Genomic DNA, 13,768 nt, shown 5'->3' on the forward strand with positions numbered 1-13,768 from the left:
TTCTTACCATGTGAGACCGTTAAACCAAGGTCTGTGTCACTGCTTAACAAAGGGTATATTTTTAAAAATGAAAACGTAACTGGCTTTCTGTTTAACATATTTATGTCATCTCTGCCCCAGTCTCCTCGCCAGTAGAAAACTCTGCTGTAAGAGTTGAAATCCACAATGTGAACACTTCAGAATAGTCAACAATTATTTGCACATCAGTTGGTGTCTGGTTTTATCTAACATCTTTATGTTTGACTTTTCCTGCCTTTTGGGGGGTATTTTCCTAATTTTTAACACCTTCGCTAGTTCGAATGTATATCTCTTGTTGCTGGGAAACACAGATTTACAGAAAAATGAACTAGAAGCTTCAGGGTTAAATTTGGGCTTTTGGGAAATCTATATTGTAATTGTGTGTCTTTACTAGTCTTAATTAACATAGCAATTATTGATTGACCCCTAGATAATTTACCTAACTCTCCTTCTACAAATTTTTTTGAACCCAGTTTTCTCTTTCTTTTCTTTTTTAACTTTGTTTTATTGAAGTGTAGTTGATTTACAATGTATTAATTTCTGCTGTACAGCAAAGGGATTCAGTTATATATACATATATTCTTTTTCATATTTTCCGTTATGGTTTACCACAGGATATTGAATATAGTTCCCTGTGCCGTACAGTAGGATCTTGTTGTTAATCCATTCTGTATATAAAGTTTGCATCTGCTAATCCCAAACTCCCACTCCAACCCTCCCCAATTCCCCCTCCCCTCCCCCCCCCCGGGCAACCACAAGTCTGTTCTCCGTGTCTTCCTTTTACAAATTTTTAATTTAATTTCTCCTCACATTTCATCATTTTAAGGAAGTTGGGAGACAGGAATTAGTATTTCTGCTGATGGAGTTGAATCATCTGTTAAGGATTTCCAAAAATTTTTAAGTATTTTTATGCTTTCCAGTCATGTGAGAAGAAAGTGTCAAGAATTGTCCCAAGGTCCACCAGCTGTACCGTGTCTGAGCTGGGTGGGAAACAGCAAGATTCATTTCACCCCCCGCCCATAATGGTGCTGCCAGCATTGTCGTGTTTTTGATAACAGGAACACCGTTTGCTGAATACCCGTGTTTCAGGAGGCTCACCTTTGTTCTTTCTCTTCTTTACAACATCTCTGTAAAGAGTAGGAACTGTTGTCCCAAGTTTACCACAGATGAGGAATCCTAACTCCTGATTCTTTGACGGTGGGATTTTCACAAGGTCATACCCACGTTGAGCGGCAGAACTGGGATTTGAGGTCAGGTTGGTCAGAATTCAAAGTCCAGGCTCTGGAGACCTGTTAACATGCTCTGTCCTTGTTAACTTTAGTGACGAAGCTCCCTCCTTCCACTAGGCCCCAGGGAGACGGGCGGTGCAGGAAGGGTGTGGACTGGCGGGGCAGGGAAAGGGCATAGTGGCCAGTGCAGGGCCTGGGGGTTGCTGGGGTGTGGGGAGTGAGGCAGGGAGGGGGAGATTGACGCAGAGTTCCCAGGGACCCCCGGGCAGCCACCAATGGCAGGTGCCTCTGCAGCGCCTGCCGGCTGCCCAGGGAATATGTTCTCGTTGTTCACGTTGGTTTCCCTCGTTGGTTGGCGAGGTAGGTGTTTCTTCCTCAGCCGTGCTTTGCCTGCACTGACCCCTGAGATCTGTGATTCACTTGGAAACCTCTGGTACTCCTATGTCCTTGGTTTTTAGGAAGGTGATTTCTCTCATGGCTCTGGGAGGCATTGGGAGGATGCATTTGTCTGGTGTTTGGAAACTGAAAGGTATATAACACGGGTGCTATGTGCTATTGTGATGGTTACACTGCAGTGAACGGAAGCGCAGCTCAGAAGTGGTGTTGGTAGAGGCTGGCGATTCCTGGGTGTCTGCATCAGGGGCGACGGCTTGTTGCTTCTGGTGCCCAGCACATCCTGGATTTACGTGGACCCTTTTTTCTTGTCTTTCACCTAAGGCAAGCACTGCCACAGGTCGAGAGGGGGGAAGCGGGGATTTTTAGAAAATGTCATTGGCAGAAAAGGGTCCTGTGAAGATGCTGGGTGTGAGAAGAGTGTGACAAGTCCTCTGGGCCTTTGCCTGGTGGCTTTCAGAGAGGAAAGGGAATGATGTGTTCTTGGGTGTATTCCAGGTACTGTGGGAAAAAGGCACTAGCGTGGACCAGGCACTTCTCTTTTAATAATAACTCATCCTGTGTAAGATAAAGGCACCTGTTGTACTTTAAATTGATGGGAAACTTCATCTTGGGTCGAGAGAGTTTTGAGGGTCACGCAGCCAGTGCGAGGTGGGCCTGGGGTCCAGCGCCTGTCCCCAGGGCCTGGCATCTCTCCTTTATACCATGCTGCAGCCAGGCCACCTGCCAGCTCAGGCTCATTGGCATGCAGAGGTCCCTACGTTGGGTCTGGGAAGTGCCTTTGTGCTGGTGGCTTGCTCTTTTTTTTAGATTCTTTTGATGTGGACCATTTTTAACGTCCTTATTGAATTTGTTACAATATTGCTTCCGTTTTTATGTTTTAGTTTTTTGGCCTCAAGGCATGTTGGATCTTAGTTCCCCGACCAGGGATCGAACCCACACCCCCTGCATTGGAAGGCGAAATCTTAAACACTGGACCGCCAGGGAAGTCCCTGGCGGCTCTTTCTGATCTGGTCCCGAGGACATAGGCCCGTGACACCGAATCTGTTCAGATGAGACTAGCTCTGCTCCTCTGGGGAATGTCAAGTCAGCCACCATTGGCCGATCCCCAGCTAGCCACTGGCACGTCCTTGGCATTTCTATGTGTGGCCAGCGGCTCAGGCACCTGCCTGGGTTCTTTCTCCAGCTGTCGTGGTCAGACAAGGTTCTGAGCCCTGTGGAGGCCCTGCCTGCTCTGTGCCTCTTCCCGAGAGGCGGACACCCTTCAGTGTTCCTCACAGGTGTCAGCCATGGGCAGCTGAACGTACCTCCTTGAAGCACAAGGGCCCTCTCAGGCCGAGTTACCTGGATTTTGTTTTCACCCTCTTTCTGGAACTGGTGTGAACTGAAACTGCGGCAGAAGCTATGACAGGCCTCAGAGATTCAGCCGATGTTTGTCTCTGAGAGTCATACGGTAAACTCAGTTTCTTGTGCTGTGCAAGGTGGTTATTGCCCTGAGAGCATCTCCTAGTCCCTGGTTGCGTGGGTAGGTAAAGGGACACCTTCGTGGGCATGGGAGAAGGCTCTGGCATTAATGTTCCAGCACCTTCTATCAGGTGTTGGCCCCCAGGCCAGATCCAGCCTGCTGACCTCTGCCTTAGATCATTCTGCAGAGAGGATTTTTCTTGGCAAAAGGCCTCAGAGGAGCTGGTAGAAAGTGGGTAGAGAAGTTATCGTTTCATGGGTATGAAATTTCAGTTTAGGGTGATGAAAAAGTTCTGGAGATGGTTATTGAACTTCCTTTATAAACCTTACAGTGACAACGATGGGTGGGTCTGATCAGTCCCGCTTTATAGCAGGATATATGCAGACTCAAAGTTGAAGTTATTTTCTTAAAATTTCATGGCGAGTGGGAGGGCCATCATTCAACCCCAGGGCTTTCTGAACTTACTTTGCCATAGATGTCTGGGTCTAAAGGAAAGCTGGAGGACCTGGGGCTGGTTCTTGCCCAGAGGACTTTTTAAAATGCTACAGAAGTACTTGAAAGGTTTGTTTTGTCCCTTTTCATGCCTTTTGCCTGGACCCTCATACCTGTCTTGGACATGGACGAGCCAGAGGGGCGCCTGGACAGTGCTTGGCCTCCCCAGGAAGAGGGGTTGCCTAGCGGAAATCTCCACTTGCCTGCTTTGGGGCCCAGCTGAGGGTCTGTAGCTTCTGTTTTGTCCTGGCTGCCCAGTCATGACTGAGCCGGGCGTCATGTTCTGAGCCTCTGGTATCCGCTGCCCACAGGAGCTGCTTCAGCCAAGATAAGCTGACTCCTTGCTAATCACCCCCTGCCAGCTTCCCCCACCCGGAGCCCGCAGGCTGCCTGGGCCATGGGCTGGGCTTTCCCCGGAGCCCGACGGCACTCCCCTGGCCACTCTCATTTCTGAATTTGTCTTTTCCTTTCTGCCCTTATTTTTGCCCTTCTTGGTTTCAAACTTGAACAGACAGATTTTGTTCCTGCAAGTGGACACTCTCCATCCTCTCCTGGTCATCTGCATTCTTGTTGTGTGGGCCTCAGGCTGGAAGCCTTTTGTAATCACTCTGGGTTTTTCCACGCTCGGCCCTCTCTGCCGTGACTGCGTCTGACCACTGGTTCAGGATCCCGCAGGCGGTTCAGGGGACACGAGGACACCTGGGGGAGCTTCTGGGCTCTTAAAATAGCATTAGCTTCCTCCATGCTTTTAAACCTACTTTGACCTCATACGGTTGTACCTGGTATGTTCATCCTGAGCTGATTTGAATTAATTTATTTGGTGTAAAGTGGGCCCTTTTAAAATCAAATGGTTTGTAGGAGGCATCAGGTTTGGTGGGGGGGGCGGATCCACAATGAAAATGAAACCTTGTAGGGAGCTTAGAGTAGCTTCTTTTAAGTGTTTTATTTTAACTTATTTTTATTTTTTAAAATAACTTTAATTTTATTTAAAAAATATATTTTGAATTTTTAGCAAGTCAACCAGGGAGGAAGAATGAGGGCGTCTTGTTTCTTGGGTTCCTAAGTTCTTTTTTTTCTTTTAAAATTTATTTATTTATTTATTTTTGGCTGCGTTGGGTCTTCGTTGCTGCGCGCGGGCTTTCTCTAGTTGCGGCGAGCGGGGGCTACTGTTAGTTGCGGTGCGTGGACTTCTCATTGCGGTGGCTTCTCTTGTTGGGAAGCACGGGCTGTAGGCGCATGGGCTTCAGTAGTTGTGGCTCGCGGGCTCTAGTGTGCAGGCTCAGTAGTTGTGGCGCATGGGCTTAGTTGCTCTGCGGCATGCGGGATCTTCCCAGGCCAGGGTTCGAACCTGTGTCCCCTGCGTTGGCAGGAGGACTCTGAGCAACCAGGGAAGTCCCCTACTAAGTTCTTTTTGAGGTTCAGAGTTCATGCTGGTCCTGTGCTTAAGGAAAAACACCCTAAAAAAACCAATCACAATTATAAAAGTAATACAATTTCTACTGTCAAATCCAGGAAATTGTAAAGAAGAATGATTAATAACAGTCAGAATATTCCTTCACCTAGACGAAATTTGTCAGCATTTTGGTGTATGTTTTCATCTACACCTATGCTTGTCTAACAAAATTGAGATCTTACTATTTCTTTCTGTTTCCCCTAATATTATACTGAAAGCATTTAAGCATTTTCCCATGGCATCAGACCAATCTTGAAAACATCACATGGGGCTTCCCTGGTGGCGCAGTGGTTGAGAATCTGCCTGCCAATGCAGGGGACACGGGTTTGAGCCCTGGTCTTGGGAAGATCCCACATGCCTGCGGAGCAACTGGGCCCGTGAGCCACAATTACTGAGCCTGCACGTCTGGAGCCTGTGCTCCGCAACAAGAGAGGCCGCGATAGTGAGAGGCCCGCGCACCGCGATGAAGAGTGGCCCCCGCTTGACGCAGCTAGAGAAAGCCCTCGCACAGAAACGAAGACCCAACACAGCCATAAATTAATTAATTAATTAATTAATTAAAAAAAAGAAAACATCACATGGATGGGTCATAGATTGTCGAACCATTCCCATTTTGGGGACTATATTTGCAGGTTTGCACTGTTACAAATAATACATCTTTGTAGTTAAATCTTTGACCTCATTTGTGATTACTGCCTTGAGAGAAAATCCTGGAAGTTATTGGATCAAAGGATATACATTTGCATTTCTCTACATGGACAAATTGCTTTCTGGGAAAACTTGTTCTGGAGTAGACATTCTACCGGCAGAGAATGAGTTATCTGTTTTCTCTTCAGTGTTTAGTCTTTATAATCATTGATAATTTAAGTGAAAAGTGGTACCTCGCTGGTATCTTCATTTAAGTTTGATTACTAGTGAGGTTGAACACTTTCCTTATGTTTGTGGCCACTTTTATTTCTTTCATTAGTTTGTTCATGTACTTTGGCAGTTATTCTGTGAGGTGGTAGCATTTTTCTTGTAGATTTGGAAGAGCTCTTGTAATGTTAGTGACTCTTTGTCATAATTGCAGATACTTTTCTCCACCAGGTTGCTTATTAGTTTTGTTGATTGTATGTATGAGTGTGTGTGTTTATATGTACACAGGTTTTTAATTTTCATATAGATGGGTCTCTATATATATTTTTTTGTTTTATGCTTATTATAAGTGTTCAAAGTTTTCTTCTAAATCTGGGAGACAACTTTTAATTTAACTCATTAATCCATTTGAAGCTTATTTTGGTGAAAAGTATGAGTAATTGTATCTTTTTCCAAAAGATCCCTTTCCCCGCCTCTGTATTGAAATACTGTTCTTTCCTCAATGACATGTAAGGCCATCTTTATCACGTACTATATTCTCATCTGTTCCCGTCCTTTTTCTGGGCTGTCTGTCATTTTCCATTATCAGATGCTGTTGGAATTAAAGTAACTTTGAGCCCTCCTCATTGTCCTTTTCAAAGATCCTTTTATACAAAGTTAAAAGTCACTTTGTCTAGGTGGAGAAAGAAATAGTCCCTCTGGGAATCAATTCAGCGAAAAGACACCTGGGGCTTCAATGCCAAAGAATCAGTCGCACAAGTTAGGGATGCATTTCCCAAAATAAGATTTTGCATAGTTGTGAAAATTTAAACAGGCGTCTTGCCAAGTATCCTATGTACCAGCTGAAGGATCCACAGGGCAGTGAGTTGTAATAAAAAGGGCTATTTTTGTGTTCCCAGACTCCTGCAGTGAAAGAACATATACTGTTTTCAAACCAGATGCATCCTTCTGGTTTTTAGATTCTGCCACTTCCTGGCTTATGTGTTTATTAGGACCACAGCTTCATGTCGTTCTGCAAATGATGTACGTTCCAGTGCTGTTGGGTTTGTCTGCCCTTTCGTATCTCGGTGGGAACCACTGACCCTAGAGTGGGATACCCAGGTATTTTCCCAACTGTGAGAGGACCAGTAGTTCTCTAATCCTGGGTTCCATAGAAGTTCCTCAGGGGGTTTACAGACTGTGAACAATAAAGATTTTAATCAGCAGAGAGAGTGTTTCATTGCTTATTTTATGTATTTAGGTTCTCTGTAAGATTTTGTTTTGTCCATCACTGATAGGTTCAACAAGCCCTGACCTAGATAGTCTAAGGTCTCTTGGAGTTCTAAAGTCATGTAATTCTGTAGTTCCTCATGCTATCAGCTCACCCAGAGGTAGCCCCAGGTGTCCAATTCTGTGTTCTTGTTAAAAGAGAAGAAAGGAAACCTGGAGAAAACTCTAGCCCACCAATTTCAGACTGAAAGTCTATTCAGGGATTGGTCCATTGTTTTCTCTCATTTTCTCTTTTGTCCCCCGGCTGCCTGGTGGCTTCAGAACATGCTCCTCCTTATGTGGGGTTCCTCCATCACTTATCTTTGTTCCACCAGGAGTAGTTCATGATCTCGAGCTGTATTCTTTCTGTCCCAGGCAGGGAACGTGGTGACAGGAGAGATGGTGGAAGAGCTTATTCTTTCAGGAGCAGATATAATCAAAGTGGGTGTTGGACCAGGTAAGATTTGCTGGGAGCACAGCAGGGGCTGTGGGCGGGGGGCGGGGGCGGGGAGAATTGGGATCTGGGGCTTGGAGGGACCGGAGATGCCTAGAAGGTACCCCATGAATGATCCATCCACAAGTTTAAAGCACATTTCTTTTGGAAGTTATCATTGAGCTTCTGATCAGAAGAGGCTCCTGAATAGAAATATCATTGAGCTGCTTTCTGATGCCTCTGGGGAAGTTCTGAATGAACTTGAATGTGGTTTGAATGAGCTCTTGGTTTCAGAACATTAACGTGGAAGAAAAGAATGAGGTCTCATGAATGATCCCATTCACCTTGAAGAGGAAGGTGAATGGTGGAGAATCCATGGGGGCAAGTCTATGTGAATGTTCGAGGGACCCCAAGCATTGCAAATAGGCATGCAGCTGTGAGGTCACATTCGAACTTGACCTGTGGCTTAGGCGGTTATCATCTCTGGCTCCTCCCCTGGTACATATCCATCTCAGATTTTGCAGCATCCTCCTGGGCCTTCTCTCCCAGGATTGCCATCGGCATTTTGAACTGAGGAACGAGGAGGAACCTTTCTATCCTATACTGGGCGGTTCCATTTTCTCTTGGGGCCACTTGACGCTGGCCTTCCCCTTTGGCCAGACAGGAGCATGAGCTTCCATATTTTTAATGTCTTCATTGTCCCATTTTAAAATTCCTCCTCGCACATCCATTATTAACCAAACACTAAAACTGAAGAGAAGGAAAGAACGAGATACACATTTTTTATTTTTTAAAGAAACCCATATTTTATGTATTCATTTTTGGCCGTGCTGTGCGGGATGCAGGATCTTAGTTCCCTGACCAGGGATTGAAGCCATGCCCCCTGGAGGGGAAGTGTGGAGCCCTAACCACTGGACTGCCAGGGAAGTCCTGAGATACACATTTTCATTCGGGAATAAAAAATAGCAAAGATTTTTTATAGGTATCGTCTACCCAGAAGACACTACCTAAAAAGGAAGCAAATAATAAACCAATATGAGAAGAGTCTTTGGGAAAGCACTGCCAGGATGCAGAAGACATCATTGTGTTGTGACCTGGCACCGTTGTCAGCCTTGAGGAACTAGGGTGGACATGAAGAGACTCTTGAGGAGGGGGAGCCCTGTACGCTTGTGAAAGGCCCCGAGCTTTCACTTTGGTCTTTACTGGGTGTCTGCCATTATTGAAAAGTCAGAGAGGATAAAGCCCAGTTCCTGCTTACAGGGCGCTCTGCCCGCCTAGAATGGGCTGTAATAGATTAGGCTTGTAATAGGGTCGAATAGGCTGATAACAGGCCGGGAAGGCTCTTTTCCCCCAACGCAGAGCACGTACCAGTTACCTATTTGAGTGTCTCCTAGCTGCCATCGTGCTGGGTGGGTGCTGTACAGGATGTGAGGTGTCTTCTCGGCCCTCTGAGCCGTTCCTGATGTAATCTTGAGCATTCAGCCGCCCTCGTTTCCTTCCCAAACGTCCTCTATATATACAGTCTCTTTCCCCCGAAGATTTATTGTCCTTCCACTGTCGCTGTGTGCCTCCCAGGCTGTCTGTTTAGAACAGGCGTGACTGAAGGGTGTAAGAGGCTTTCTTTGAGCCTGATGTATTGGAGCCACTTCTGTAAATTTATTGGAGAGGATGTGTACGTTTCACGAATTCTTCAGCATAAAAACACTGGGTACTGTCTAGATGACAGGATTAAAAAAGGTTCATTATGGAACAACTCCTGGCACTTGGGAAAAAGCATTAAAAATGCACCCCTCGCCCCACCCCCTGCTCTGGGCTGGTACCTAGTTTCTCCTTTCAACCTGGGGCTTAATCAAGACCACTCCCACGCCTTGGCCCTCGCCTGTACAGAGCTCCAGGCCGCTGCAGCTGAGCCCCTGCCCTCCGCTGAGGGTCTGGCAGATGAGTGGGAAAGGAGAAAAGCGAATTCTGAACCAGAACCAGAGGTTATACAACTCCAGTTGTGCCTCGCACAGTGTGTGCCTCGGACAGGGGTGCCTTGGTCAGGAGAGAAGGTCATTGGCCCCAGGGTAGTGAGTGGCCCGTGTTGTGAGGATGGACAGAAAGAGGCGGTTCTGCCCTGCAGCTCGATGCTGGAGAAGGTGGCTCCCCAGTCCCGGTTTCCCTGCTGGAGCCAGGCCTCAGGGTGTAGCCGTGGTTCTCCAGTCCTGTCCCTAAAGACACCCCCCCTCCCCCGGGAGAGGTCTGTGGGAAGCTGAGAAGCCACTGGTGGTGGTGGGGAGCCTCGCCCGAGGGTCCGGTGGGAGGGAGGAGTTCACGCCCAGCTTTTACACTGGCCCCAGGGCACCCCAGAGGCGACACCACCAGACCTGCAGGAGGGACTGAGTGAGTGAGTGGTGAAGCTGTAGAGACAGGGACGTGGGTGACTCATTCATTCTCGAGTTCACGCATTCTTTCTGTGACTATTTATAGTGCCCTTATTATGTTCAGGGCTCTGTTCTCAGCGCTGGATTGACCACACTGAATATCCAGGGAGCTTACCCTCCAGCAGAGAAAACAGATCCTCGGTTCTTACGCAAATAATGATTTAAATGCTGTTTTTGAAATGAGGGCTGTGATGAACAACTTCCCTGTGGCAGTGACATTTAAGATGAAGCCTGAAAGATGAGAAAGCATTGGCTGGACCAGGGGGTTGGTGCAGAGGGGAACGCTCCACAGAGAGAACACCCTGTACAGAGGATCCCCGAGGTGGGAGGAGCTGAAAGGGCAGCGTGGCTGGAGCCTGCTGAGTAGGGGCAGGAGGAGAGAGCCGGCAGAGCAGGGGAGACAGTCCGGAGCTTGATCCAGGTGGTCTCGGGGCGGGTGCTCGCCTGCTGGGAGGGAGGGGGAGACTTGAGCAAGGGGCCCTGTGTGCTGGAGAGGCCCGTGCTCTTGGCGTGACTCGGAGTGGACCTCCCTGGACTAATACCCTGCAGGCAGTCAACCAGGACTGGAGTTGACTGGGGAGGGCAGAGGTCTAGGGGATGAAAGCATCGGGGAGGCTGCTGTGAGTTCTGCAATGGAAGCTGACCTCAGAGTCCTGGCTGGACTGGGTGGGAGATGGTCCACGAGAGGGTGGGGGCCAGGAGGCTGGGGCATGGAGAGGACAGAGCTGAGTCAGAGGGAGGCTGCAGGAATGCCCTGAGCGCCAGCTCCCTTTTCTCAGGGGCTTATTGCAAGGCTGGGCAATTTTCATCCCTCTTGTCATTTAATCTCCCTCACAGCCTTATGAGGTCAGTGCTTTTATTTTCATTTTACAAGCTAGGTATCGAGGCTTAGAGAAGTTAGTAATTTGACAAAGGTTGAAGGTCAGGGAGGCTCAAGGTCATGGGAGGCATCTGAAGGTCCCTTGTGGTTGCGTGGAAAGTGAAGGAAGGTGGGAAAGTATGGAGTTTAAGGATGGAGGGTCAGTAAGTGGGAGCTGATGTCATAGAAGAGAGTGACAAGGTGTAGGGTGGAGTGTCCTGGATAATAGCAGATGACGGTGATGAAGCCCTGAAGGGATCCAAGGCCAGATGGTGGCCACCTCCATTGAGCTGTGGGGCAGCCCCGTGGCTCCCCTCCCGCCACTGTGGAAAGTTCACCCCCAGGAAATTGGGGCAGGGCTGTGTGACGGTGATGGAGGCTCGTTTTGTATCCCGTTCTGCTCGTTCATAACCATCTCTCTTTGGGGTCTCCCTCTTTCTCCATCCAGGTTCCGTGTGTACCACCCGCACCAAGACGGGAGTGGGGTACCCGCAGCTGAGTGCTGTGATCGAGTGCGCAGACTCGGCCCACGGCCTGAAGGGGCACATCATCTCAGTAAGTGTCCAAGTGGGGCTGGTGGAAGGGTCTGGGAGCATCTGAGGAAGGCCCCTGCTCCCTGGCTGCCCTTCACCTTGTTGGCATCCTGTGGGCTCGGGAGTGAGCCAGGCACATGGTCACGGCATTTGGTGACAGTCGACCCTACTCCCTATGGATTCAGCTCGAGGTGGTGGGTAGCATGACGGGGGGATACGTGGGGAGCTTTGAGAAAGTGAGAGGGCCACGTGTTAGCTTGCTAGGGCTGCCGTAACAAAGTGCCCCAGACTGGGTGGCTCAAACAAGAGAAATATATTGTCTCACAACCCTGGAGGCCAGAAGTCCAAGATTAAGGTGTCAGCAGGCCATGAAGCCTCCAGGGAAGGCTCTGTTCCAGGCCTCCCAAGCTTCTGGTAGTTCCTTGGCTTATGGCACCAGAGCTCCAGTTTTTACGTGGTGTCCTCCCTGTGTGCATGTTTGCCTTTGTGTCCAAATTTCTCCTTTTTATAAGAACATCCGTCATTTTGGATTAGAGGCCCATTCTGCTCCAGGGTGACCTCATTTTCGCTCATCACATCTGCAGCGGTGTGAGATGCTGTCACCGGTTACCGTAGTGAGGGCAGATTGAGCAGGATGTTGGGGGCAGAAGTTAGATTTTTGTGGGTGGAGAAATGTATGGGAAGGAGATGAGCAGAAGCAGAGTCAGTGATCATGAAGCTTCTGCAAGTACAGCACCTCAGTACTCAGCCACTAAATGTCAAGGATTGAATGAATGTCAAGTTAATCCTCAATTTATCTGTTATTCTACTCCACCTTTATCGACATGACCGTCATTCACATAGTTACCACGTCTCTCCCCTTCTAGATGAGATGCTCAGAATAGGACAGAACATGTCAGATATAACTGAATGGACTTGGACAGAGCTATGGCTTCCACTTATGTGGGTGATACATACATACATGTATATTATATATAATTAAATTATGTGTATTTAATATATATATATAAATTCTGAAGTGGTGGTGTATTTTTAGTGGTGCTGTAACAATGAACTCGCACTGAATATAGTAAATTAAATCTTCAGACCTTTACACTTGTCCAGTTGCTAAGCCGAGCTCCCACATTAAGTAACTGACAGATTATTTTGTAAAAACTCCAGATGTAGTAAATTTCATATCCTGGTGGAATGATCTCTTGTTGATTTTGGCTCAGCATTTCAGCTGGTGAGTTTGATTTCCGGACCTGCTTTGAGGGTATAATAATACTCTTTAAAAATCCTTATGTGCACACCATCTCATTTGAGTTTTACTATGGCATTGGAGCCCTGCAGCCATTGCTTCCCGGCACGTGACTTGTTACAACCAAAACGAAGATCTAGTTCTTTGACTCGTGGTCCAGCGCACACTTCCTGTGCTCCTTCCAGTTGTTTATCCAGACTTTCCATCCATCCATCCATCCATTCAGTCAGCACGTATTTATTGAGCATCTACTGTGTGCTAGAAGCTGGAATAAATGACCAAAGATTTATTGGCTGCTGACAGAGTTCTAAGACCTTCCAATTAATATCTTTTCCTTTTAGCTTTTGCTCCAGTGAACAAATTAAAACCCATTTATTGAACAACTCATGTGTAAAAGGCTGACATAGAGCCATCATCCTACCTTTACGGAGTGTGGTGATTGAACTCACTGGAGTCACCAAACAGCACTGTCCTCCAATATGGTTCTCAAATGCTCACCGTAGCCTTGTCTTGGGCCGGCTGCATGACATTCACCAGGGAGACTTTTCACCGTAGACATTCCTGGACCCCATCCTGTTGAATTAGACTCTTCATAGTTTGCCCTCCAGAGCACCATATGTAATTAGTTATAAGTCTCCATTCACCATCAAGTGTCTTAATAACAATTTAGACCGTATATATCTTCCTTGAGTGGCCACCATCTCTGAATCGGTGGAGGTCAAATTAATGAAGTTTTACTGTGAACTTATTCTGAGATCCCATACTTGTGTCTTTCTAGAAATTTCCCAGTTGCTTAGTTTATAGGACCATTTGGGGAGTAGGGGTGGAGGCTCTGCTTGCACCACAAGTGACTCTGAAAATCAGCTTGGGATCTCCTTACCCACCATCATTTTATAGCTTTTGTCAGCAGTTCTCTAAGTGTGTGCCCAGACCTGGAGTATCATTTTCAACTGAGGACTTGTTAGAAGTTCTTGGGCCTCGTCTCAGACCTACTGAGTCAAACTCTGAAGGTGAGGCCCAGGAATCTTTTAACAAGCCCTCTAGGTACTTCAGATGTGCTCCCAAATTTGAGAACCACTGGCTTCTAGAGTCGAGGGTCGGTACACACAGGTCGGGTCCGTGTACCA

At 47.4% G+C, this 13,768-nt stretch overlaps 1 protein-coding gene across 1 annotated transcript in view; it reads left to right on the top strand.

Moving 5' to 3' along the window:
• Positions 1–13,768, top strand: part of GMPR (guanosine monophosphate reductase) — a 43,619-nt gene that overhangs the window by 12,619 nt on the left and 17,232 nt on the right. Inside the window, exons 5-6 of the mRNA XM_022586726.2 lie at positions 7,529–7,610; positions 11,317–11,423. Of these exons, the coding sequence (XP_022442434.1) occupies positions 7,529–7,610; positions 11,317–11,423 (189 nt within the window). The remainder of the gene's footprint in view (positions 1–7,528; positions 7,611–11,316; positions 11,424–13,768) is intronic.

This window comes from Delphinapterus leucas, chromosome 10 (genome assembly GCF_059928025.1).
Source record: "Delphinapterus leucas isolate spDelLeu-1000000601 "Yukka" chromosome 10, BTC_Dleu_Yukka2, whole genome shotgun sequence".
Lineage (NCBI taxonomy): Eukaryota > Metazoa > Chordata > Mammalia > Artiodactyla > Monodontidae > Delphinapterus > Delphinapterus leucas.